Genomic DNA, 26,978 nt, shown 5'->3' with positions numbered 1-26,978 from the left:
CATTCTACGTGTTCAAGTGCCAGGTTTAGCCCTTCATTTTATCACAGGATCTGAATCACTCATACATGAATGGAACGCTGGCGTTCCCACAAACAGCCCTGACAGCTCCAGCGTGTGTGCATGTTTGGTTCCTCTGTTTCTTGTAGGTCATCATAACATTCATGATATTGCACATTGGCTTCCAATATCGCACTGCTCCTTGACAGACGGCATCATGGGCAGAGTCCCTGGTCATATGTGAACACAGGAAATGTGTGGCCTTGAAAGACAATTTATAAAATCACAGTAGTTCCTTCTATAACCACGCTGTGACAATGTTGCAGCTAACAAAAACATTATTCATTGAAACAAGAGGCTACACCTAAGCCATGTAGTAGATTTGTCTATGAAGTTAAACATCACAAAAGAGTAAGTTAATCAAGTATGTACTTTCTTTGAGGAACTCTGAGGGTCATATTATCATAGCCTTGCTGATGTGTGATATTTCTTCTATGGAGCGTCTTGATTTCAAAAGTGTTCAAGTGGAGAGTGGCAGTGGCAGGAAACGGAGGGTTTGTTTTGTATTTTAGATGTGAGCAGCACAGATAGCATACCTTTGCATTCACCAGAGCCGAAATAGTCGTTCTTGCTCCCTCTTCCTTCTTTTTCCTTAAAGTGGCTCAGAGGCACATTTCCTTCTCTCTTCACGATGAATGACTGTTCGGGATCAGTAATCGTGACACCTGTTGTATAAAGTAAATATCCATGATTTCCACTCTACGGCCAAGACTTCAGATGCATGTTGCTTTTGGTCCCTTGTCCTACTTTACCCAGATGTTAGAAAGTTTGCTATCCTGACTGAATATCTGCAGTATCCCTGCTTTACTTCTCGCAGAAAACCTTGTCTAAACTTACCTCGTCTACATTGACTTCGCCAGACATTTACTTCGTCAACCACATCTTACTTCTTGCTTTTACATGGACTGCATCTTGACGTTGTCAAGGTGGCAATGGATGTGATTATTTTAAACCTATAGGGTAAGGATAGAGGGAAGCATGCGTGGTATAAAACAAGGGCCTGCAGGGGGTCTCCCCCTGTAATGACAAAGTAAATGCTAGGGGAAGTGAAAGACAGGAGAACAAAAGATATGGAGAAGTCAAGGTGACAAAGTGAATGTATGGCGAAGTAAAGACATACATTCAATATCTGCAAGTGATGACTATCTGCCAGTGATCGCGTCATGTTCTTGGAGCCAAGGACGATACCACAGTGGCTGCTGCTCCCCCCGCCTTAGTTGGTTACGTGGGAGGGCCTCCGGTATCTCTGACACACAATGTAGGATTCTTCAGTTGGATTTCCTGGTTTTATGCTTTCTGACTTGAAGGTTTCTTGCAAGTGACAGTTTCTTGCCGAAAAGGTCAAGGGTATTTCCCTCCTTGCAAACCCTTCTTGGTTTGCCATCTATCTCTTCTCGTGCAGATGCAGACTAAAAACTGCTATTCTTTCATGTGCTTTGCCTCGCTCTGAGAGTGCTCTCCTGTTCAGCCTTTTATCCATGTGGGGAAGTTTAATGGATGTCAGGTATGATTGTCAGTAATTGCCTGACTTTGCCTGACCATAGTAGCGGGACATGTCAGGTACACTGCTCGGGTGTGAGTGTTTTCTCCTAGAGCAGGCAGTCCGTGTGGAAGTGTTTGTGAAGGGAAAGGGAGGGGGGTAAAGTTCCCACAAATCTTACCTGGTAGGATGGGGTAAAGGTGTTCCAGGGGGAGGGATACTGCTTCTCGCCATCCGGTGTCCCATTCCCACTCCCCTAAGACTCCTCACCCAGGTGAACCCCCCGCACTGGTCCATCCCCAGGGTCTGGATGCAAAGACGAAGTCGGTGCCCTGGCCACCTGAGAGAGAGATCCACTGGGACCAGCGGTTGAGACACCTTCTGGTGCCTCATAGCACCCAAGGAAATCAAGAATCCAAGAGGTTCTGTAACATAATACAATGAAATTGCCTGATGTCAAACTCCAGGAAACCCAGAATCCAGGAGGTTCTGAAAAATGGTAAGACACGATCACCAGCTGTCACCAGCACATTACATGCAAAAAGACACAATTGCCTGTGCCAAGCTGAGGTGAGATCAATGAATGCACATCTTGAAACAAACCCAGAATCATTTCTAGCAAGACAAGCACATCAACTGTCCAACACAAGGCACACCACAAAAAAGGATGGTTTCTAAACTGATGGAAAGAGACTGTGCAAGAAGAACAGAGTATTCCAAGGGATCCAACTTGACTTGCTGAGAAAAGGATGCGGAAAGTCCCTATTCATTTATTTTATGTGCTGAGATGCATGTGTCAGTCACCCAAGTCCAGGGTGCCGCTTCTTTCTCAGACTTCCTCACCAAGATGGTCAATGAAAGGAAAATACCGGTCTTCTGTTTTCCTCAAATAAATGCCAGCATTAATGGAGAAAAATCATGTAGAAGACAAGATAACTGCTCTGTGTTTCAAAAAGTAAAGATTGCAAACCAATCCAAAATAACATTTAATACCAACCAGATCCCTCGCAATGTACAAGGCTATTATTGAAACAAGTTTGATCTCAGGGAATTTAAATACATTGTGATTCTAAATGTCACAGTGTGTTGGGGTAACCCAAAACTTGTTGCTGTATAGATTAATTCTTTATCATTTCAGACTGGGTTCTTCCAAATGTTTTAGGTTGTCATTCATACCTTGTATGCAACGGTCCTTTGAAACGTCTGCACTGATAGGTGAGATCACATGGCACAGTTCTTGGTCACATCAACATCAGGGAACCATGCGATCCCAATAGTCAATGCACAACCCAACATTGTCTTTTCCAGGGATCACGGCAAGCACCAAAGAGAACAAATAAGGCCAGCCCAAACCTTATGTGTATGAGCGCGATATATATAAAATATCATATCATATATTATATAATGTGTTTATCAAATGAGAGTGTAAGTGTTGCTTTAGAATTGCATTAGTTTTGGTGAGAATTCAAGAAGCATAATGTCCACCGGTCCAAGCAACTGCTTCGAGCCCTGCAATGCTCCTGGCGCAATCCTTAAAGCCTCTCAGCTAATCTACATTGCATAGCCCACTTTAGTGCCAATACACAATAGATCAAACAAATAGAAAAGCCTATTTGACCTCTAGTATATGCAACCTCTCTAACCCCCCCCTCCAGGTACTCCCGGAACTCCCCTCACATACATCCTCCCCATCTCCTCTGTTCACCTTGATTTGTGAAGATCTCTCTTCAGTTCTGGGTCTTCCCTCGATCCTGGTCCCCCACTAATCTTCCAAATGCATGCACTAATTTACCCACCATGCATACGCAGTCTGCTGAATTCCTCGGCCCATTTCACTCCCTTCCTTAAACAGCCCTGCCTCAAGCTTTCAATCCCTAAAAACGGTGCACCAATCCCTAATCTCCCCTTCCTAGCCAAGGTACTAAAGAAAGACGTTTCGACTTCAATCCTGGTTACCCCTTGATGGCAACCAAGCTGGCTCGGCCTTTCATGACATGCATCTCATCTTAGATGATAACAATGCCAGTGCCCTCATTCTGCTCCACCTCTCAGCAGTGTTTGCTACTGTTGACAATGCCATTCTCATTATTAGACTCTGATCCTCAGGGATCCAAGGCTTTTTCTACAGGGTTACTTTTCCTCCCTGTCAGTTTTATGAGTGCTGACCTCCACATTTCTAATCAAGGCCTGACCTGTGGAGTTCTGCAGAGCTCCTCTCCCTCTTTTTCTTCTCCTCTTTAACATCTGCGTTCACCCTTTGGACTCTCAGTTTCACTTTCTATTGTTACACTGAAGACCTGCAAATCCTTCTTAAGCAGGACAAGATCCCTGACTCCAGGAAAACAGTTCCCTTTTGTTGCATGTCAGCTGTGCATGACTAGATGCAAGATAAGTGGCTCAAACACAAGGATGACAAAACTGAGGTTTTGTTTACCAAAGTCTTCTCCTACCTACGGCCCTCTATCTGGCCCTTTTGTTGTTGAAACTCCCCTAACGCGTTGCTATACTCCTCCACTCTAACCTATGTCTTGTGCCCCAAGTCAATGGTGCTGCTGTCGGTACTTGCTTTGTCCTCCTTCACACCCTCAAGAAATTCTTCCACCTCTTCTTCTTCCCAGATAAGGTGCCCGTTAAGGAGAGAAGCACTTACCTCATTCTCTAGGGTTAATTAATTGCCCGAATGCAATGTGTCCAGAATATGGCCACCTTCCTTCTCCTCTTAGTCAAATTGATAACAGCACCCTAGCTCATTGCTCCCTCTACTGACTGTCATCAAATTTAAATATTTAAATAATGAGTACATAAAAGAAAGAAATACCACTGATTCTCGCCACCTCCTCCTGGATGACCACAGGAGACAGGTCTTGCTGTTCCTGGTTTTTTAATGAAAAAACAGTGGTGACAACGAGAGGACCTGGTAACAAAAGAAAACATGAATTAATAATTCCTCTACTTACCCTTGTGCAATGAAGAGAATCATTGGCAACATGTTAGATGACGAAATTAAACTCCACAAAAGCGCAGTTATTATAAGGAAAGGTCTGCTGAGTCTGACTGAAAAAAAGAACTGGCAAGCTCCTCAAGGGTAATGGAAATAACAGGCAGAATAGGATCAACATTTATGAGAAGACTGAGGTCTCAGCATAGGCCCGTCATGAGGAGCAAGCGACTAAAAAGCTGTTAGTGGCCCTCCAAACAAGGCCTTTGAACCAGAATGTAACTAGCAAGGGTGCAAAGAAGTATGAAACCGGTCAAAGGGGTATCTGGTGGAATCTGCTTCGGAGAAAGTGGTATCAGCATCAACAATAAATGATTCACCCCATTTCTGAACACTGGTGCCCGCGTGAGCCACTAATAATCTCGAAGGGTGCCCCTTAAGATCTATACTTCCCCAGAGGTGTAGCTGGATCATTTTTTAAGGCTATATAACAAATCTTCTCTAATGGTTTTAGCACCTCAGTGGGTTAATCTCAGCTTCCATCCCATGGACCACAGTGGCCAAGCGCCATCTCTGCCTGCTTTTTCCCTTTGTGAAATTAAGCTGGCGTTAGCAAGCCAGGCATCAACAAGAGTTTGGGCCTCATTATAACTCAGGCGGTCTGGAAATAACGGTGGCGGTACACCCGCCGCCACAGTTGTTTTCGGACCGCCTGATCCCGACTCCTGCAGGCGGGAGGTGATGTTCCCGCCAGGTCTGACCTGGCGGGTTTAACACCGCCCGCTTGCAGGAGGCCGAGGAAACACTGGCAGCATTACGAGATGCTGCCGGTGTTTCCATGGTCCCCATTCCCATCGAGTCCCATAGGACTCGATGGGAATGGGGATTAACACCATTCCACCTCCATGATTCCCGGAAAACCGGGGTTGTAATGCCCCGGTAATTCCGGGAATCACGGAGGCGGAATGGTAATACGAGTCCGGCGGTAACCAGGCGGTTCTACCGCCGCGGTTACTGCCGGACTCGTAATGAGGCCTTTTGAGCACAGATGATGTGTCCATGGAATGGAGTGCAACATGCACTTGTAGGTATCTGCCCTGGCTGTGACTTAATTCCAGCTGAACCTTCAGCAGAACTCTCTTTTCTTGGCAGTATGTGACTAATTGTAGACAGCAAAAAAGACAAGTATGCTGTTTATCTGAGGGCTGGTTAGCACCAAATAATGGCTGCCCCATGGATGTATACTGAGGCCTTTAATTCTCTGCTAATATACCTTGGTCCGCTCTGATGGCCAGACAGGTGGGGAGAATGTTCCAAGCCCATGGAGCGGTAATGACGGCTGCAAGTAGTATGGCACAGCAGCCTATAAAGTTAATTCTGAAAGGTTATGTAGTCAAATCACAGTGTCACGGGCAGGCATTTGGGGCCTGGATCCCAATACACAGCGCCAAATCACTCGACCTAGATCTACTCTCGTCCTGCAAGCTACAAAGTTAACCCCTGTATAAACAGAACAGTGAAGCAACCAGACTATCTAAAGAACACCAGATTTGTAGGAATCATTTTGAGTTTGCATCTTGTCTTCTTCTCCCTGCTCCTAGGGGTGGTCACTTCTGGGCTTCGCCTCAAGCGCACCACTGACATTGTTGCACTTTGTTTCCAGTACAGTTCCCTTTCGCCTGCTCTCAGCAGCTCTGGCGGAGCAAGATTTCCCTCTCTACTGCTCTCACTCCTCATTCCTCCACTGCTGCTAGTATGCAGAGCTTCCTGTTGCCCCTGCAAGTAATCTATATCAGGGGCAAGAGGCAATCTTACAATCATAATGTGCTCAACATGTGCAATCGCCACAAGCATTTGGCAGCTAGACATGGGGTGGTGTGTTTATGTGCAGAAATGAGGTGGTGGGCGACATTCTATATATGGCTAGTATCTTGAAACTTTAAATCTTTCCCCCTGTGATACATTTGCAAAAGACAGAACAGCAAAGCCTGTTCCCATAGTCTAAAATAACAAACTCTAGAACCACTTGCTAAAGATCAGTGAGTAACTTTACCCAAAGTGAGCAGAGCTTGGTGAACTTCTTTCATCACATTCCAGTAAAGCAAACTAAAACCACTTGCTAAAGATCAGTGAGTAACTTTACCCAAAGAGAGCGGAGCTTGGTGAACTTCATTCATCACTTTCCAGTAAAGCAAACTCTAAAACAACTTGCTAAAGATCAGCGTGTAACTTTACCCAAAGAGAGCGGAGCTTGGTGAACTTCATTCATCACTTTCCAGTAAAGCAAACTCTAAAACCACTTGCTAAAGATCAGCGTGTAACTTTACCCAAAGAGAGCGGAGCTTGGTGAACTTCATTCATCACTTTCCAGTAAAGCAAACTCTAAAACCACTTGCTAAAGATCAGCTTGTAACTTTACCCAAAGAGAGCGGAGCTTGGTGAACTTCATTCATCACTTTCCAGTAAAGCAAACTCTAAAACAACTTGCTAAAGATCAGCTTGTAACTTTACCCAAAGAGAGCGGAGCTTGGTGAACTTCATTCATCACTTTCCAGTAAAGCAAACTCTAAAACCACTTGCTAAAGATCAGTGTGTAACTTTACCCAAAGAGAGCAGAGCTTGGTGAACCTCTTTCATCACATTCCAGTAAAGCCTTTTCTGCCATTCTTTCAAAATCTTCCACTCCTCTTCAGAGAAACAGGCAGGAGCCTCATGGACGGTGACCTGCACATGGAACAGAAAATGTGGCATCGATAGTTTACTACATTCGGTGAAATATGGTATACAATCAATACCCTTTAATTATTAACTCAAAATAGACTTTTCTCTGCCATTTTACTACTTTGATGCACCAAATCCTCGCTTTTGATAATAACAGATGTACATTCATTTGAAGTAAGCATATTGGAGTAGTTTGGAAGTATGCTGACCCAGCTCGCCTACGTGTTCTCCTGCGCTCAAGCGAAACGGGGAGGAAAGAGAAGGGAGGGCTGGTTCGACTCTGACTGCACTAGAGCGAGGAAGAACCTACTACATGTGCTGGGTAGTACAGGCACCTCCAAAGCTACAATTATAAGTGCAAGATCAAATTATAAGAACATTCTGGCCAATAAAGAGCCAGAGAGGAAGAAGCATGGGAAGCCTGGGTGGTAGCCGCAAAGGACAATGACTCTAAAATATTCTGGGAGATAGCCCTGAAGGGTCCCTATTACAAATTCAATTTGGATACCCTGATCAATAAAGTTACAGATAAGGCCTGGATGGACCCTTTTTCCTCACTTTACAGTGCGGGGGTGGGGTAGAGGGAGATGAACAAGTGGACAGTGGTAGCCTGGAATGTAGCGATGAGACACACTTATCTGAGTGTCCGGGCGCCTCCTGCGACTGCCCCAGACCCGAAGAAAGAATGCACGTCAATTTCCTCCAGTGCTCACCGCCGCGGTCCGAGGTATGAGCCTGCCGCTCATGGCCACGCGTATCTCTCCTTGTAGCGTGTGCCCGTCGCCCCCTCCTACATCGCTGCTCTGCTGCTGCTGCTGCCACCGCCCGTGCTCTCCAACATCAATCATCAGCACCGGAGCACGGGCGGACAGCCGTTAAGGGCATGCCTTCTGATTCCCAATTGCCTACAGCTGTGGACAGGTGAGGTTAGAGAGAACTACACACTTTCTCTGTGCCTGCTGGGAAATGTAGTCTATTCTATACATGTACACGTCTTTTCCTGCACCACAACCTCTGATTCCGGACAATGAGGGCATGGCTGACTCCAAACTCAGGTCCGGGTCCGTGGTCCCTGAATGGGGAAATACCAGGCCATTCCGACTTTGGAGGGCCTGGTATTTCCCCATTCAGGGAACCCGGACCTGGACCATCCCCATTCCCATTTGACCCTCCATAGGGCTCAATGGAAATGGGGAGGGAGCTAACAACGGGCCCATTGTTGGCTCCCTGGTCTCCTCGCGGGACCCGCAAAGGACATCTGGTCTGACCAGACGTTCAGAGCGGGTCCCGCAAGTGGACCTCGTAATAGGGTGGAATGGGTTTAACGGCACCAGCAGCTCTACCGGTGCCATTAAACCCATTCAGCCAGGGTCATAATGAGGCCCCCTGACTCTATTTTTAAAATAATGGGTCACATCATATTGGCCCGACTGGAGGACTGGGTCGTGAGTAATGGAGTTCCACCTCACTTATGAGGCCCAACTAGGCCGAAACACATGTCTGGGGTTGCTGTTGGTACTCTTGTTCAGAGGAGGATTGCCTAGCATGTTGGTGCTGGACTGCCCTTTGGCAGGACAAGGACTGATATGCGGGGACATTTCTCCTGTGAAAGGGACAGTGAGCTAAAGACTTGGCTGAGACTCTCCCGGGGGCCATCCACCCAATAACAGGTAAATGGGCCGTGTTCGTGCCGTTAGAGGGACTCCCAGAATACCCCATGTTTTGCATACTTTGTAATTGGGTTATTTAAAAGAGGTCTGGAAACTTTTGGAGTTTCTTCTATTGAAATAATTGTTTTGTTAAAATAGAAATACACAACAAACTGAATGCAATAATAAAATGTTGGGCATACTTGTGTAACAACATATGGGATCTCAGACCAGGCTCAGGCTCTTGAGAGAGTTGGTAACAAAACCAACCTTTATCTCATCACAAACCTTCCTATGTTAATGTCAAAATGGTTAGTGAGATAGCTACATGCAGTATCCACTAAGAAGCTTTGTTTAACATATGTTTCATACTTTATCATGGTACCCAATTTAGAGATATTATCACGGTCCCAAACACTTGCCAACTTTTTAACTTTATTTTCCATCACCAGTAGCGCAGTGTCACTTGTCCACTTAAAGTCAATATCATCATAAAATATCTTAACATAATTTTTCCATTCTTTTAATACACCTCCGGTACCAAGATTTCTAAGAGAACAACCAAAATCAGAATAAAGGGATTCCTTATCCTCTAATTTACTGAGTAAATTACGCCACATCATGCTAGCCCATCTCCGTATGCGCACCTTCACGGTGTTCTTGCCATCCACTCCCATGCCCACCCGTGCCCGAAACCTCTGGTTCAGCCTCAGATTCACTAACTCACTCTCTACCCCAACCCCTCAGCTCCCCATCCACCCTGCGCTCCACAACACCATGTTAACCTACCTCTCAATTCATTGAAGCACGAAGGCACTGCTTGTGCACGTATACAGGCGGCACACACCCTCACTACTGGAGCGATGGCCGTGCCTACAGAAGCTGACCTAAAGACCTTTCATTCTGCCAGCACTGCGTAGAACGCTGCACGCAATGCCCGTACTCACCACGACAGCCTGCCCCTAAGCTCTTGTGTTTCACTGACACGTCACTCTGAGAACTTGCATCTCCAGTCTAAACGGCCCACAAAGCGCTGTACGGCCAATTTGCAGAATTCATCACTGACATCCGCAATCAACCATGCTGACAAACTGTCTGATGTTGTACAGGTACCCACAACAAGTCACCAAAATGTTCACTGACCTGCATGCTCCTACTATGAACCATGATGTTAATTTGTCTGTTAAATCACATGCGCCCGTAATTGACTATGTTGCTAAAATGCTCATTGATCTATATGCGCCCATTATGAACCATGCTGCTGAATTGTCTGAGGACCTACACACGCCCATAATTAACAATATGACTAATGTGCCTACAAATGCATCTATCCCCACCCCACCAACTCAAGCAAGTAGCAACACCCACCACTCAGCTGCGCCCTCATCAATGTTCGGTCTCTACCGGCCCATGCCCTGGACATACAAGATCTAATCACCACCCACAATCCTGACCTCCTTGTAATTAGCAAAACCTGGCTCCATGAAGCATCAGGCCCAGCATTATCTCTAGCAATCCCTCCTGGCTACACCATATTCAGACAGGATCGCTCACCTGAAAGGGGGTGGGGTCGCCCTCATAGCAAAAGAAGCCATCCCTATTGAAAAGGTGGACAGGACAATCGGAAACAACAGTGACTATCTACTCCTCAAACTGAATCCCTCCCCTAACTGCACCATCAGCCTCCATATGGTTTGCCGCCCCCTGGATCCATAGCAGACTTCCAGGCATCCCTGACGCACCTCCTCTCCGACAATCTAAAAACATCCACAAAGGCTATCCTCTTAGGAGACTTAAACCTTGGTCTAAATGACCTCAAAGACTCCACAGCAAACTCACTCGATAAGGCGTTAGTAACCCTAGGGTTCCAACAAGCTATCACAGACACCACCCACATAAAGGGTTGCACCCTTGATTGGATAGCACACCACAACTGCCCACCTGCTATCAAAACCAACTTACCTCTTCCACGGACTGACCACCACGTCATCCTATTCGATCTCACCACTGCCAATACAGCACACCAGCCAGAGACACCCCTTCCTCCAGCTCTCACCTGGAGCACTCGTCGGCTCACCAAAGAAAGGCTCCTACCTCACCTTTTAGTGCCGGCCATCAGGCCTCCATTCGCTAAAGACCAAGAAACCCTAGCACCAACATTCAACACCATCATTACCCAAGCAGTAGACACCATTGCCTCACTCACCTCAAGGAAAGCCAAACAACGCACCAAACACACTAACGCCTGGTTCACCCCTGAGCTTCTCGATCTACGCACCAAAAAAAGGGGTGCACTCTCCATTTGGAAAGTCAATCACTGTGACTCCGCCAAACAAGAGTTCAACAAAATCGCTAAAGATTACAAACTAGCTATCATCAAAGACAAAGCCACCTCCTTCAACACCAGAATAGCCAAAGCCAAATCAGACACCAAGGAGATCTTCCCCATTTTCAGGGAACTAGACTCAAAAAACAGTTCCTTGAAGCTCATAGCCTTCTCGGCTAACGTGAGTCAGGCTTTCTCCCAGGCCATGGAACTGAAACAGCTCTACAATGTACCCATGTAACCTAACTTTGCTACGCTGATTGCAACCTGTAAGCAAAGAACCAAATCGACAACATCAGAGATTCAGGCAAACCAGCCCTACAAAGCCACATCCTGGATCGCTCTCATTCCTCCAAAGTAGAGACATGAGGGTTTTCTCAGACCAAGCTTGCGCGCTCCCGAACATCATCCAGTGCGGAGTCCCACCGGGCTTATGCATATCACCCACTCTATATAACATTTTCACCAGGCCACTTTTCAACATCCTTGACTCACTAGGCATCATATATACAATCTACGCCGACGACACACAGGTCCTTCTGGCTCTATCTGGTGACTACGAGTCTGACACTAAACTCCTAAGCAACGCCTACTCCACCATCCAAACTGGGTTGGCAGAGAACTGGTTGTGCTTAAATGGAGACAAAACTGACCTACTCCTAATTGGTTCCTCTGAAACCTTAAGGAAACTCGACAACCCATATAGTGCCTTCACTATTGACAACACACAAATAACAGTCTCCCAAGCCGTAAAAATCCTTACCTAGACTCCAACCTTTCTATGACCAGGCAGGCAAATGCTATTGCCTCCTCTGCAGCCTACCACTCCAAACTACTGTAGGGAAGGGTAGGTCAATAGGACCCCCCTCCCACTACATGTCCCACCCTGGTTAAGACCCATGACTTGTCAGCAGCCCCCGGCCTCCCGGGCCCAGGCGGCGGGGCGGCTGCAGGCCGACACGTGGGGCTGCACCACCACGTTATGTGGCAGAGAATAGACGCCATCTTGTATTAAGCCATCCCCATCTTGCTAGCAACATGCATATCTAACTCAAGGCAGAAACACTGAATGCTGCAGAGTGACCCCCACTTGACCGCGCTCACAGAGGCCCACACTTCACCCACCTCCCACTGCATGGCAGATCCGCTGAAGACTCATTCTCACGAGTCGGCAGACGCGAGCGAACAACAAAATAAAACACTGTAGCTGTTAACCTTCCGCAGTACATCATTGCCCCAGCTATGAACGAGAACACTAGGATGTAACTGAGATCAGCCCAAACCCTGCAGGCCCTGACCCCTGTACCAAACCCCCCAGCTATAGACGGCATGGCGCCTCGCACCATACCCACCCCAAAAGCCCTTGCAACGTGTAGAAACCATTTATGTAATATGTGCCTTGTTGACTAACGTTCGCTGCTAATGTAAAGGAAAATGGGTAAAGAGAAAACTGTGCAACCGATATTACATGTAATGAAGAGATATACAAAGACTGGACAGCTGATAACAGTGAACAATAACTTGTGTTGCTCCCTTTATACACACCTGCCTGACACTACCTCATGTTCGTATGTCAACTGTAGATGTGAAATGCTATGTAAAAAAGTATGATCCTCAGCTAGTATCCCATGTAAATACAAATACTTGAGTGCTTTTAGAAACCCCATGTGTTGTCAGTCGCCCCTCACCCATACTACAGTAAAACCGCCTCGTGCAAGATGCCACGCACGGAGCTGGAAGGCCATTTCTCCCTCCTCCTGCCCAGGCCCTCTCGAGATAGTCGGTGTTCAAATGGCACAGCCCTGCCTTCCCTCCCGACCCTGCTGGACCCGTTTCAAGCATCCGCCACCCTCCCCCGTGTCAGAGGCCGCCCCAGCCTGAGTCCATAACTTACGAGCTACCTGGTCCTAAATCCCACCGCCTTTCAGGCACCAGTCACATGCCCCCACGGGTCAGTAGTACCTCCATCGACCCCGAGTTAATGACCCTAGAAAGGGGGGCGCCCACACGTGTACCAACAGATCATAATACCATCCCTCACTGAAATTGCCAAGGATGGTTAGTCAAGCACCCCCGCCCATGCCCCTGACTACACCCATGGGACCTAATTGCTTGAACCTAAGGTGCCTCCCAAACTGATGTATTAAGACACTCCAGATCGCATATCAATGTTCCTGGCCATGTATTGATCTAAGGTCAGCGCTTCCAAGAGTTGCAACTCAACAGGACACATGAAGAGTGATGAATGGGTGGGAATGTGTGGCCAAAAGGGCAAATGTTAGTTTAGCTATCAATCGTTGTTACAAGGCATGTCCAGCCCAGCGCTACACCCTGATGAGCACAGCTGACCTCCCACCCCACGTGGCGCAGCACCAACGTCCGCCAATCCCGGAGAAGCAACTGTAGACATTGTATACCACCTAGCCATCACCACCCAATCCCTGAGACTCTGTGGCCCCTATAGTTTACCTCATGCATGACGTGTATTTGTAATATAACTGACTGTCTTTGCTATTGTCAGACAGAGCGCTCTCGGAGTTTGCAGAGTCCTTTGCATGCCCTATATTGAATTATATAAAGCTCTTTTGATTTCACCCGCCCTTGGTCCTGGCCTCATTCCCCTTCTGGGGTGTGTCCATTATTGCCTTCCACTAAGGGGGGTGCGTTTCTGGGGACACTTACATTCAGTGGTGACCCATAGACGTGATTTGTTTTGTTAACTTTAAAACTGTCCCCTTGGCACGAGACGACCCTGGCTGCAGTGGAGACACACGGTGCGCCCGCTTAACAGAGCCGCCCACCTACGGCAACTGGTACGCAGAGACGTGCGCACGCAGTTAGGGCGAGAGGGTACGGGTCCCGTTTCAAAAAACCCTTAGTACCGCTCGCCGGGGGGGGCCATTGAGTGTGAGGTCCCGCTGCTTGGACGGATGAAATCCGGAGAGTCTCGGATCAAGACGGGCACGTGAGTATTAAGTGCGAGTGATATTAAAAGGGAACCTTTTTTTTGTTATTTTTTTTTTTGAAGGACAAGGGGAAACGCGAAAAAGGGAGTGGGGAATATAAGTTGAACTATCTTACTTCTAATACTTTCTCTTTCTTTGCATATGGCCATTAGGACACTAAAGTGAAAAGGGAAAAGAGGACGGGAACCTAACTCTGTAAGGGAGTAGAAGGCGGCGCTGCATAGTGCTATCTCGACTAGTGCTGGGAATAAGTAAAACTGTGAAAAGATGAATTAATGATGTCTAAGTGAAGAGACACGGAAAATACGTTAGAACTAGCTTTTCTTCTTACTCCTCTCTAAATTCCTCTCAATTCGGGGTAGAAATAAGGTCTTAAAAAAAAAATGCTATATATGTATGCTGGGGTATGATGAATGTCTGCGGTGTGTTGTGCACATTGTATGGTTGTGATCTTCTGTAATTATGTGACACTATATAATTGCACTGTTTCTAAGCACTTTTCTAGGAGGGTACAGTCATTGTAAGTATGGCCTGGTAAGATTTGACAAACCAGCACCTTTTCATTGAACAAAGTGAGTTGTTTATTATAACGTAAAAGGGGTTGAAGCCACATGTACACAGTAGCACACACATAGTAACAGAACAGACTAGTACAGGAGAACAGAGTAACACCGACTTAGGCATGGGAGCGGAGACACCCCTAGCGCACATCTGTAAGAGTTTACCAGGTCATGCAGAAAGAATAACTAAGTACCATGACCAATGGGTAACCGAACTGAAGGGGGAGGGTCTCCCCCAGGTCTGGCCACAAGGAGGGCCCCTTGATAAAAGCGTTCTGGACATGGTAGCCACCTGTATATTCCTAAAAGACAAGGGGAAACAATTTCATAATAGGAAGGAGATACTAGATCTATGGCGATTATTCGAGGAAATACCTCCACCAAAGAAAACAGACACCACACTTGATCAACCCGCCCTCACGGCTACCCCATCAGCGAGAGCAGAGGGTAGCAAGGAGGAAGAGGGAAAGGTGGGAGTCATAGAGGTGACTCGATTGTACCCACTTCTAAACAAACCCCCACCCGCTGAAGGTTACAGTAATCCCACATACGTGCCCACTAGCACCCCCACACCCACAGCAAGACCAACTGCACCACCGCCATACGAGTGCCCCCGATCAAATAGGCAGGTGAGTACCCCCTCGGTAAACATATGTAAATTGACAGAATATTTAGACGCCAGACTCTCAATAGCAAGAGAAGTGTTGTCAAGGATGCAAAGCCTATGTGAAGAAGGTAATCCAAGTACAACAAGGTCAGAACGATTGTCCCGGTCCCACCCCATAGATAAGACAAATGAGGAAGGGTAGAAGAAAGGGGAGATACTATTTAGAATACAAGAGGAGAAAGTGTAGAGGGAGAAGGAGTGGAAGGTGATGAGAAAGAGGAGCTGTGGCGTGACATAGATGAAGATGAGCAGGAAGCTGGGAGATTGGGAATAGCGGCATGTGGAAGTTTAGTGGAATTAGAGGAAACACCACCGGGGAGGGCACTAGAGCAAGAATGGGCAGGGAGGTTAAGAAACAGGACGGGAAAGGTAGCTATGATAGGAAAGAAGGGAACAAAGGTGAGTATTGGGAGAGGATGTAAGGGGCGACTACAACTCCCACTAATACATCGGGGTCGGGGAGACCGAATTACATACCTTGGGCACAGATGGATAAAGCAAACTTATTGAAATTGCTGCCCCCGCTATCAGGTGGAGCTAGCAAATGGATATATGCCTTTGAAAAACACACTGCAGGGGTGCCCCTGGCAATTGGAGATGTAAATAGTTTACTCGTGTCAGCAGTGGGGGACTATTCAGGCAGGGTGCGGACAAAAGCAGGTTTCCCGGGAATAATGTTGGATAATGACAGACATGATGGCGCTGCCTTCAATACCGTGCACGCGTGCGTTTGGGACGCATTGAGGGAAACATTCCCAGACACGCCAGATGTACAGTCAGTAATGCAATGCGCTATGAATGATGGGGAAGAAGTTACGGATTACATTTTTCGGGTACAGGAGATGTGGAGAGCTGAAATGGGTACACCATATGACCAATCAACATCGCTGTTTTACTTCATAATAAAGAGAGGGCTCCCAAAAGAAGTGCGAAAAGCACTTGACAAAATAGCAGGGATCGAAGCGAAAGGATGGCCAGAGATACAGAGCATAATAGTGCACCATTGCAAAAGAATTAAGGAACGAGAAAAGGAGGTGGCACAAAAGAGGTTGGCAGACAAGGCCAAGTTGGTACAATTGAAACTGGTGAAGGTAGCAGCAGCTGTAGCAGCACTCCCACACGACAGAGACCCGGAGGAGGAGGAGGGGGGATTAGTAGCAATACAGGGGAGGATGGCTGCAAACTGGGTAGACAACGGGCAGAGGCAGTGGAATGGACAGGAGGAGTACGGAGGACTGCAGTGGCAAGCGTGGCACCCCAACAACAGAAGAGGTGGGTACAGGGGGCGAAGAGGGGGTGGACAGGGATATGAAGGTAATGGCGTAAATGGGGGACCAGGACCCAGAGGGGAGCAAGGAAATTGTTGGAATTGTGGGAGGTGGGGACATTTCTCACACGAATGCAGGAGCAGGCCTAACCCGAGTTACCAAGATGATCAGTATTACAGGCACCCCCATCCGGGGAGCCCATACGGGTTGCCACGCGATGGAGGACGAGAACAGCAAGACCCAAGAGGGCAAGAACAATACAGGGAAAGAGCACACCACACTCAACAACATCCACAAAGCAGTGAACACATACCATACACACAAAACAACCCATTCACTACGACATCTAACGGCGCACCTGCCCCATATGGAGGAGTAGCAGTAGTTTCAGGTAACGTTTTCAGCCAAGGGGGAACAACTAGGCATCCAGCATAGGACAGCCCACAGAGAGCACTTGCGTGTCTAATCCAAGCGAATGGAACCATTGATAGGAGCAGAGATAGGAAACAGACAATTCATCTTTATGGTAGATTTGGGAGCCGAAAAATCATGCATACGAGAGGACCGGTTTCCGCCATCTAATCGTAAATTGGAGACGCAGGGGTTCTCTGGGGCGGTGGTTGAAGTTCCTTACACTGAACATTTGGACGTAACAGTGGGGGGAAAAACAGTGAGGGCACCCCTATTGTATTATGAGCAATCACCCGTGAACCTGCTAGGAAGGGATCTCCTCAGTAAGTTGAACATGACTATCTTGTTCACAAAAAGGGGAGGGATGTGTGCTCAACCCCAGGGATGTGTTCTATGCCTACGATGCTAGTGATATATTCAAGAGCAACGTGCCCAGAGGTGCGCGGCATACCCATGGACCCAGATATGTTCATTCATGGACTAAAAACATTAGCTAGGGTGGTCCTGGAGTTGAAAAAGCTAGAATGGAGAGTACCAGCAGAATTTGTCTTTCGCCCAACAGCCAGCCCCGAGATAGTGCCAGGAACAGTAATGTCATTGGACATACATGCTGTACAAATCACAGCCAAAAGAATAGTTGTAATTGCAATGTATATGCACGGCTGTGAGTGGCGCACAATATTGTGTAAAAACGCTGACATTGCACTCCAAGATCTGTCAGACAAAGAGCTTTTCACAGATTCCCCTTGTGAAATAATGATACAGCAAAGACAGGTGCCAATACAGCTGATGGCAGTGGTAGGCGCCCCACCTTCATTCTTTAATGATGACATGAAATCAGTGCCCTGGCAATTGTGGACAACGGGTCCGCATGACGTAGGGCTACTACACGGGGTCACACCAGTAAAAATCAATCTCAAGCCTGGAGCAATTCTGCCGCGGGTCAACCAATACCCCCTGTCCCGGGAAGCAGAGGAAGGTATAAAACAAACAATAAATGCTCTATTCGCACAGGGGATAATAGTACCCTCGAACTCCCCGTGCAACACATGTATTTACCCAATCAAAAAAGCGAAAGGAGGGGCCTGGAGGATGATCCAGGACTTACACCCACTAAATGACATCATCCAGAAAGAGTTCCCTTTGGTCCCAAATCCGGCATCCATCCTATGCAGCATACCAAAAGGTGCATCTCACTTCACTGCAGTGGATTTAAAAAACACATTTTTCTCAATACCACTCGCAGAAGAGTGCAGATACCTGACAGCATTCACCCTAGGGGGAGGAGGTACGAACACTGCAGGTTGCCCCAGGGATATTGCGAAAGCCCCAGCATATTCAATAGAATATTGCATGAAGATCTTGGAAACATGACTGCCGACAGCACAATAATACAGTATGTGGACGATTTATTGATTTGCAGCAAAAATGAGGGAGAGTGTAGAAAAGATTCCATAGCCCTTTTAACATTGCTATCCCAAAAGGGGTACAAAGTGGACAAAAAAAGGTTACAATACTGTCAACGTGAAGTGCTGTACCTAGGACAATTGATATCAAAAGATGTCAGAAGAATAATCCCAGACAGAGTAGTGGCTATTTCAGCCGTGGGAAGACCAAAGACAGTGAAAGACATGCAAAAATTCCTAGGGATGTGCAACTATTGTCGGGCCTGTATATTAGACTATGCTGCATACACACGCCCATTGCTCCAGGCACTCAAAGAGGCACAAAAGGAAAAAACAGAAATACAGTGGGACTCAGAGACATGCAATGCATTCACATCACTCAAAGAACTCATTTCACAAGCCTTTGGCATACTACAGTGGGACACTGGACGCTGTAATGCAAGGATATTTTGCATGCGAACAGGCTCTCGCAGCCACCACGTTCGCAATTGAGAAAAGCGCTACCATAGTAATGGGATGCTCACTGACACTGTATGTAGAACATTCATTGTTCTCCATACTCGAGCGACCAAAAAGCACATTAACCACACAGAGAGCCACCGCATATGAGGTCATACAATCAAGCACTAACATACATGTGGTAAGATGCAAGGTGGTTAACCCTGCAAGATTCATCTCAGAGCCATGCACTGTAGAGGATATCCAGGCACATGATTGCGCAACACATCAGGGCGAGGACAATGGCACAACTGTGGTAGGCGAGAACGCACTGACGGAAGGAGAGGTATTTTTCATAGATGGGTCAGCTTCCATAAATTCAGAAACTGGAGAAAAACATGTGGGGGTGGCAGTCGTGCGAATGGAAGAAGGTGAGTACGAGGTCCTAATACAGCGGCGACTACCGGCTCATTTCTCAGCGCAAGCAGCAGAACTGGTAGCATTAATTGAAGCATTACGAGCAGCAAAAGGATGCGCAGTAACGATTTACACGGATTCAGCATATATGGCCACAACAGTACATGGAGGGCTTGCCAGGTGGGGAAGAAGGGGGTTCAACAGGGCAGATGGTTCACCTGTACAACATGTGGAACTGTTAAGGGAACTCATAGAGGCATTGAAAGAACCCACCATGGTAGCAATAGTAAAACGTCAGGCCCATACCAATAACACTGACTTTGTCTCTTTGGGAAATGCGTCAGCAGACGCGGCTGCTAAGGAGGCGTCATATTTGAGAAAAGAAAACACAGGTGAGTACTTAATACGAAGAGAAACGGAGGAAAGTGTCCCGGACGGGTACAATGTCATGCCAATGTCTCAAATACTGGAGCTACAGGAAGAGACACCTGAGGACGAAAAAGAGTTGTGGACAAAAAGAGGATGCAGCCAGTCGGCAACTGATTTATTATGGCGGCAAAACAACACAGGTAAAGTAGTGATGCCAGCTAAGTTATTAGAAGTGGCATTCCAGCAGCTACACTTCTCAGCACACAACGCAAAGCAGCACATCGCAGCCGAGATACTGGAAAACTGGTTTATTCCAGGACTACAGGAACAACTCTCCAAGCTAACAATGGAATGCACAACGTGTCAAATATACAACACCGGCATGACTTTGAGAACACTAAGAGGAACGATACCCAAGCCAATAGGACCTTTGAGAGAGCTGCATATCGACTATGCAGATATGGATGAGAGTTGCAACGGAGCGAGGTACATTATAGTGGTAGTTTGCCCCTTTTCACGCTGGGTAGAGGCATGTCCCTGTGCCCGCCCAGATGCGAAGTGTGCTGCAAAGTTTCTCGTGCGGGAAGTATTCCCCCGCTGGGGAATTTGCGATGTAATTCGCTCTGACAACGGCACACATTTTGTGAACGATCTCTTTAAAGAAGTGACAACATCGCTAGGGATAAAGCATAAATTGTGCTCGATTTATCACCCGCAAAGTAACGGGTAGGTAGAAAAGATCAACGGATTACTAAAAGGCAGACACTCAAACTATGTTTCACGCTTAAGAAAAATTGGGTGCACCGTCTCCCCTTGGCCCTTTTTGAGCTGAGGAATCAGCCAAGCAAGGACCACCATTTGTCGCCCCACGAGATCGTGACAGGGAGACAAATGCACACAGCACACTCACCCCTCCGTAGACATTCAGATGCACACAGAAGTGCAACTGTACTGGGAGAAGAATTTAATGACTACCTGACTAAACTTTCTAAGGCAGCACGAATGATAGCGAGACAACTTGCACCACCATTCATAAGTAATGGGGAGAATGAAACGCACACTCCAGAGAAAGAAAGCCCAACAGGTCAGATGATATACGTCAGGAGCTTTGTGCGTAGGTGGAATGCTCCAAGATTTCATGGCCCATACGAGGTGGTGTTTTGCACCCCCACAGCGGTGAAAGTGAAGGGCCTGAGATATTGGATACATTTGACAGACGTCCGAAAAGCCTAAGACAGCGTGAGATCAGTAGAGGGTGCAGAGGGCACTGACGGGGTAAATGTGCATGAATACAAAAAAAAAAGGAAGGCATGCAAAATGTATTGAACTGACAACTGTATGATTATAATGCTTCTGACAGCGTGTGAATAAGCATAAAAAGATATCTCACTCTCTCTATCTCTATCTCTCTCTCTCTCTCTCGCTCTCTCTCTCTATCTCCCACTCTCACTTTCTCTCTTTCTCTCTCACTCTAAAGACTACTGAAAAGTGGAAAATGCAAAAATAATTGCACTGTATGCTCAATGCCGACCATCCATTTGAAGCCCCAGAGCCACACCACAAATGTTAGTGTACATGAACTAAATGATCGACACCCATCTGTTATATCATGGTTATATGGCACCACTGCTAGCCCGCCCCCAACAACAATCAGTCCTCCCAGAGAAAAAGACTACACCACAGAGAGAATGAAGGAAAATATTGAAATGGCTAACAAGTTCATTACTCTGTATGACGAATGGGAGAAGGAGGGGGCCGGGGAGAGGGAGTCCCTGTTGCACGCAGCCAGGCATGCTAAAAAATTGCTTAAAAACAGGAGGAAAAGGGAAACAGGGAGGAAGAGATATGACGAATACTATGGCCTGGGACTTGACACGATAGAGGATCCCAGGCACCCACAACAGTCTAATAAATGTAGGGGAAATGTAGGGAAGGGTAGGTCAATAGGACCCCCCTCCCACTACATGTCCCACCCTGGTTAAGACCCATGACTCGTCGGCAGCACCCGGCCTCCCGGGCCCAGGAGGCGGGGTGGCTGCAGCCCGACACGTGGGGCTGCACCACCACGTTATGTGGCAGAGAATAGACGCCATCTTGTATTAAGCCATCCCCATCTTGCTAGCAACATGCATATCTAACTCAAGGCAGAAACACTGAACGCTGCAGAGTGACCCCCACTTGACCGCGCTCACAGAGGCCCACACTTCCCCCACCTCCCACTGCATGGCAGATCCGCTGAAGACTCGTTCTCACGAGTCTCCAGACGCGAGCGAACAACAAAATAAAACACTGTAGCTGTTAACCTTCCGCAGTACATCATTGCCCCAGCTATGAACGAGAACACTAGGATGTAACTGAGATCAGCCCAAACCCTGCAGGCCCTGACCCCTGTTCTAAACCCCCCAGCTATAGACGGCATGGCGCCTCGCACCCATACCCACCCCGAAAGCCCTTGCAACGTGTAGAAACCATTTATGTAATTTGTGCCTTGTTGACTAACGTTCGCTGCTAATGTAAAGGAAAACGGGTAAAGAGAAAACTGCAACCGATATTACATGTAATGAAGAGATATACAAAGACTGGACAGCTGATAACAGTGAACAATAACTTGTGTTGCTCTCTTTATACACTCTTTATACACACCTGCCTGACACTACCTCATGTTCGTATGTCAACTGTAGATGTGAAATGCTATGTAAAAAAGAGCCACCACTTTATGCCCTATCAGAAGGAACCGCCGACGAAATCATGTCCAGAAAACGGAGGTCATCAAACTATATCTCAAAGGCCTCCTCAGAACTCTTGGCACAGATCCCAGACAGGTACAGGTTATTCAGCTCAGCGGAAAGCTTCTTCGCCTCCCTCATTCCAAGCATTCAGGTCCGAGCAAATGCAAAAAGGCTGCAGATCACGAGGTGGGAGCTGATTCAATTGGCCAACGACACTGAAGAAGGGTTCAACGTGATCAAAGTGGAACTAAGGGCACTGAGACTAATGACAATGAAAAACAGGTATGTCCTAGACCTTTTGACAGCGATGGACAGAGGTGTTTGCCGAAAAATCGGAAGTGCCTGTTGCACTTTTGTACCTGCTGAAGATGCTGATAACGGGACACTATCACACGTCATCGCCGCAGTCCACAACCTGGGGGAACGAATGAAGACAGAAGGTGGCACTGACCCAAGCACGTGGTTCGACAACCTTTTCTCCTGGGTATCTTCCTGGATGGGGCTCGCTGTGAAACTACTAATGCCTCTCATCGTGTTTTTACTTGTGATTTTTTGTGTGTGCCAGTTGGGTCTTCGATGCTGCGCAAATGCATTCCCCAATGGAGCAATGATGATGGTGACAATGGGCAACGCCGGAGGAAGGGCACGGGTGCAACAGGAAGCACACGTACAAACCGGAGATGTTTCAGAATCTAAGTATAGAATGGTGCCCAAATATTATGACGGGCATATAGTGGACAGGTTATATCATACCACAATAAAGGAACCCCGGGAGCTAGAGTGGTACACGGAGGTATGGGTGGACCTGGAGGGAGATATGGGATGTATATATATGACTTGCACCCCAGATGAGTATGCCAGAAAGGGGGGAAGCCTCCGGGGGGTGTGCAGAGCCTGGATGCCAATAAAAGGAACGCCAGCCTGGGAAGAGGTAGTGTTGGCTGAGAAAGAGAGTGAACGACTGGGGGAGCTAAGGTATTTGTTACTTAAGTAACGAAAGGGGGGAAATGTAGGGAAGGGTAGGTCAATAGGACCCCCCTCCCACTACATGTCCCACCCTGGTTAAGACCCATGACTCGTCGGCAGCCCCCGGCCTCCCGGGCCCAGGAGGCGGGGCCGCTGCAGCCCGACACGTGGGGCTGCACCACCACGTTATGTGGCAGAGAATAGATGCCATCTTGAATTAAGCCATCCCCATCTTGCTAGCAACATGCATATCTAACTCAAGGCAGAAACACTGAACGCTGCAGAGTGACCCCCACTTGACCGCGCTCACAGAGGCCCACACTTCCCCCACCTCCCACTGCATGGCAGATCCGCTGAAGACTTGTTCTCACGAGTCTCCAGACGCGAGCGAACAACAAAATAAAACACTGTAGCCGTTAACCTTCCGCAGTACATCATTGCCCCAGCTATGAACGAGAACACTAGGATGTAACTGAGATCAGCCCAAACCCTGCAGGCCCTGACCCCTGTTCCAAACCCCCCAGCTATAGACGGCATGGCGCCTCGCACCCATACCCACCCCGAAAGCCCTTGCAACGTATAGAAACCATTTATGTAATATGTGCCTTGTTGACTAACGTTCACTGCTAATGTAAAGGAAAATGGGTAAAGAGAAAACTGTGCAACCGATATTACATGTAATGAAGAGTTATACAAAGACTGGACAGCTGATAACTGTGAACAATAACTTGTGTTGCTCTCTTTATACACTCTTTATACACACCTGCCTGACACTACCTCATGTTCGTATGTCAACTGTAGATGTGAAATGCTATGTAAAAAAGTATGATCCTCAGCTAGTATCCCATGTAAATACAAATACATATGAGTGCTTTTAGAAACCCCATGTGTTGTTAGTCACCCCTCACCCATACTACAGTAAAACCGCCTCGTGCAAGATGCCACGCACGGAGCTGCAAGGCCATTTCCCCCCTCCTCCTGCCCAGGCCCTCTCGAGATAGACGGTGTTCAAACGGCACATCTCTGCCTTCCCTCCCGACCCTGCTGGACCCGTTTCAAGCATCCGCCACCCTCCCCCATGTCAGAGGCCGCCACAGCCTGACTCATAACTTACGAGCTACCTGGCCCTAAATCCCACCGCCTTTCAGGCACCAGTCACATGCCCCCACGGGTCAGTAGACCTCCATCGACCCCGAGTTAATGACCCTAGAAAGGGGGGCGCCCACACGTGTACCAACGGATCATAATACCATCCCTCACTGAAATTGCCAAGGATGGTTAGTCAAGCTCCCCCGCCCATGCCCCTGACTACACCCATGGGACCTGATTGCTTGAACCTAAGGTGCCTCCCAAACTGATGTATTAAGACACTCTAGATCGCATATCAATGTTCCTGGCCATGTATTGATCTAAGGTCAGCGCTTCCAAGAGTTGCAACTCAACAGGACACATGAAGTGTGACAAATGGGTTGGAATGTGTGGCAAAAAGGGCAAATGTTAGTTTAGCTATCAATCGTTGTTACAAGGCATGTCCGGCCCAGCGCTACACCCCGATGAGCCCAGCTGACCTCCCACCCCACGTCGCGCAGCACCAACGTCCGCCAATCCTGGAGAAGCAACTGTATACATTGTATACCACCTAGCCATCACCACCCAATCCCTGAAACTCTGTGGTCCCTATAGTTTACCTCATGCATGATGTGTATTTGTAATATAACTGACTGTCTTTGCTATTGTCAGACAGAGCGCTCTCGGAGCTTGCAGAGTCCTTTGCATGCCCTATATTGAAGGAACAAGTTACTTACCTGTAACTGTTGTTCTCCAGCATGGGTCTCGCATGGATTCACATGCTCATGAATATTCCCCGTCGTCAGGCTGGGAATCCTCGGTAAAGAAAAAATCAGTATCAGTTTCGTTTCTGATCTGTCTTTCGTAGTGGTAACCAATCACTGATCTCTGCGTCATACTGACCACAGCCAATGACTGCCCTCTACCTAAACCCCGCCTCCGACAGCCATCTTCAGATTTGGTAGCACGTGAAGTGGCAGTATGACCAAGTGAAGAGCCGCAGAGGGGTAGGCGGGAGGTTTCGTATGTGAATCCATGCCAGACCCATGCTGGAGAACAACAGTTACAGGTAAGTAACTTGTTCCTTCTCCAGCATGGGGTCTGGCATGGATTCACATGCTCATGAATATAAGAATAGATAGCAGTACACACATGCACAACCACGGGGGGTGGCAAAAGGCTCAACATTAAGCAATACAAAAAACTCAACATTAAGCATCTCTTACCTCCTTACCAGGCTCACCTTAAGCGAACAGGTTGCGCAGCACTGCTTGGCCGACCCTGGACTCCTCCCTGGAATCCCGATCGACGCAGTAGAATCTCATGAAGGTGTGCATCGACCTCCACGTAGCAGCCCTGCAGATGTCCAGCAGGGGCACACCAGATAAGAACGCCGTAGCAGCAGCAATCGCTCTGGTCGAATGGGCTCTCGGACGGCCTGGCAGAGGTCGGTTAGCCAACCGGTGTCAGTGCATGATGCAGCCGGAGAGCCATCTGGAAATAGAAGACTTCGAGAGAGCCTTCCCTTGATTCACAGGTCCAAAGTTCACGAACAGCTGTGATGTCCTCTGGAAACTCTTTGTGCGGTCCACGTAGAACTTCAGCGCTCTAGCCACATCCAGCGAGTGCAAAGTCCTCTCGGCCGGCGACGAAGGAGACGGGAAGAAAACAGGTAACACCAAGGGCTCGTTAAGATGGAAGTCCGACGGCACAGTGGGCATAAAGGAGGGGTACATCCTAAGCACCACCCTCGAGGCATGGAAAGTCAAGTACGGTGCTTTGCAGGATAGGGCCTGGATCTCTCCCACTCGTCGTGCGGAGGTAATGGCCACCAGGAACGCAGTCTTCCACGACACAAACTTCATCGGTGCGGAGTGCATCGTCTCGAATGGGGGCCCCATGAGCCTGGTCAGCACCACGTTAAGTTCCCACGCCGGGGCCGGGGCCTTCACCGGTGGGAACGACCGGAACAGTCCTTTCATAAACTCTTTTACCAGTTGATGGGACCACAGGGACGTCCGTCCTGTGGTTCTGGTATATCTGGAGATCGCCGCCAGATGAATCTTAATGGAGGCATGGGCTAGCCCAGCCTTTGCCAGCGATAGCAGGTACGGCAGCACTTGAGGGGCCGTAATCCGTAGGGGGTTGATCTTCTGTGCTCGGCACCAGATAGAGAACCTCTTCCACTTATGACCGTAGCATTTGAGAGTCGAGGACGCCCTGGCTTTTGCAAGAACCTCTCTGCAATCGGCCGGTATATCGTAGCCTCCAAACTCTAGCGCTGCAGGAGCCAAGCCTGCAGGCTCAGCGACGCCGGGTCGTGGTGGAAGATGGCGCCTCCTTCTCTGGAGAGAAGGTCCGCGTCCGCCGACAGCTTGATGGGAGGGGACGTTGACAAGTCCAGAAGGTCCGGGAACCAGATCTGCCTCGGCCACGCCGGTGCGACGAGGATCATCCTGCACCGGGACCTCTTGAGCTGGCTGATGAGTCGAAGCAGCAACGGCAGGAACGCATACAGGTATAGGCCGTCCCAGGGGAACGA

The 26,978-nt window shown here is 48.0% G+C and overlaps 1 protein-coding gene across 2 annotated transcripts in view; it reads right to left on the bottom strand.

Annotated features, from left to right (window-relative positions):
- LOC138489383 (zinc finger protein 583-like) overlaps positions 1 to 26,978 on the bottom strand; it is a 142,180-nt gene that overhangs the window by 60,602 nt on the left and 54,600 nt on the right. For both annotated transcript variants that reach the window (XM_069617102.1, XM_069617103.1), the window contains exons 2-4: positions 7,079 to 7,199; positions 4,356 to 4,451; positions 594 to 722 (exon numbers count right to left, since the gene is read on the bottom strand). In XM_069617102.1, coding sequence (XP_069473203.1) covers positions 594 to 722; positions 4,356 to 4,451; positions 7,079 to 7,199 — 346 coding nt within the window. The remainder of the gene's footprint in view (positions 1 to 593; positions 723 to 4,355; positions 4,452 to 7,078; positions 7,200 to 26,978) is intronic.

This window comes from Ambystoma mexicanum, chromosome 9 (genome assembly GCF_040938575.1).
Source record: "Ambystoma mexicanum isolate Mex_15411 chromosome 9, UKY_AmexF1_1, whole genome shotgun sequence".
Taxonomy (NCBI): Eukaryota; Metazoa; Chordata; class Amphibia; order Caudata; family Ambystomatidae; genus Ambystoma; species Ambystoma mexicanum.
This window is presented reverse-complemented; position numbering and strand designations above follow the sequence as displayed.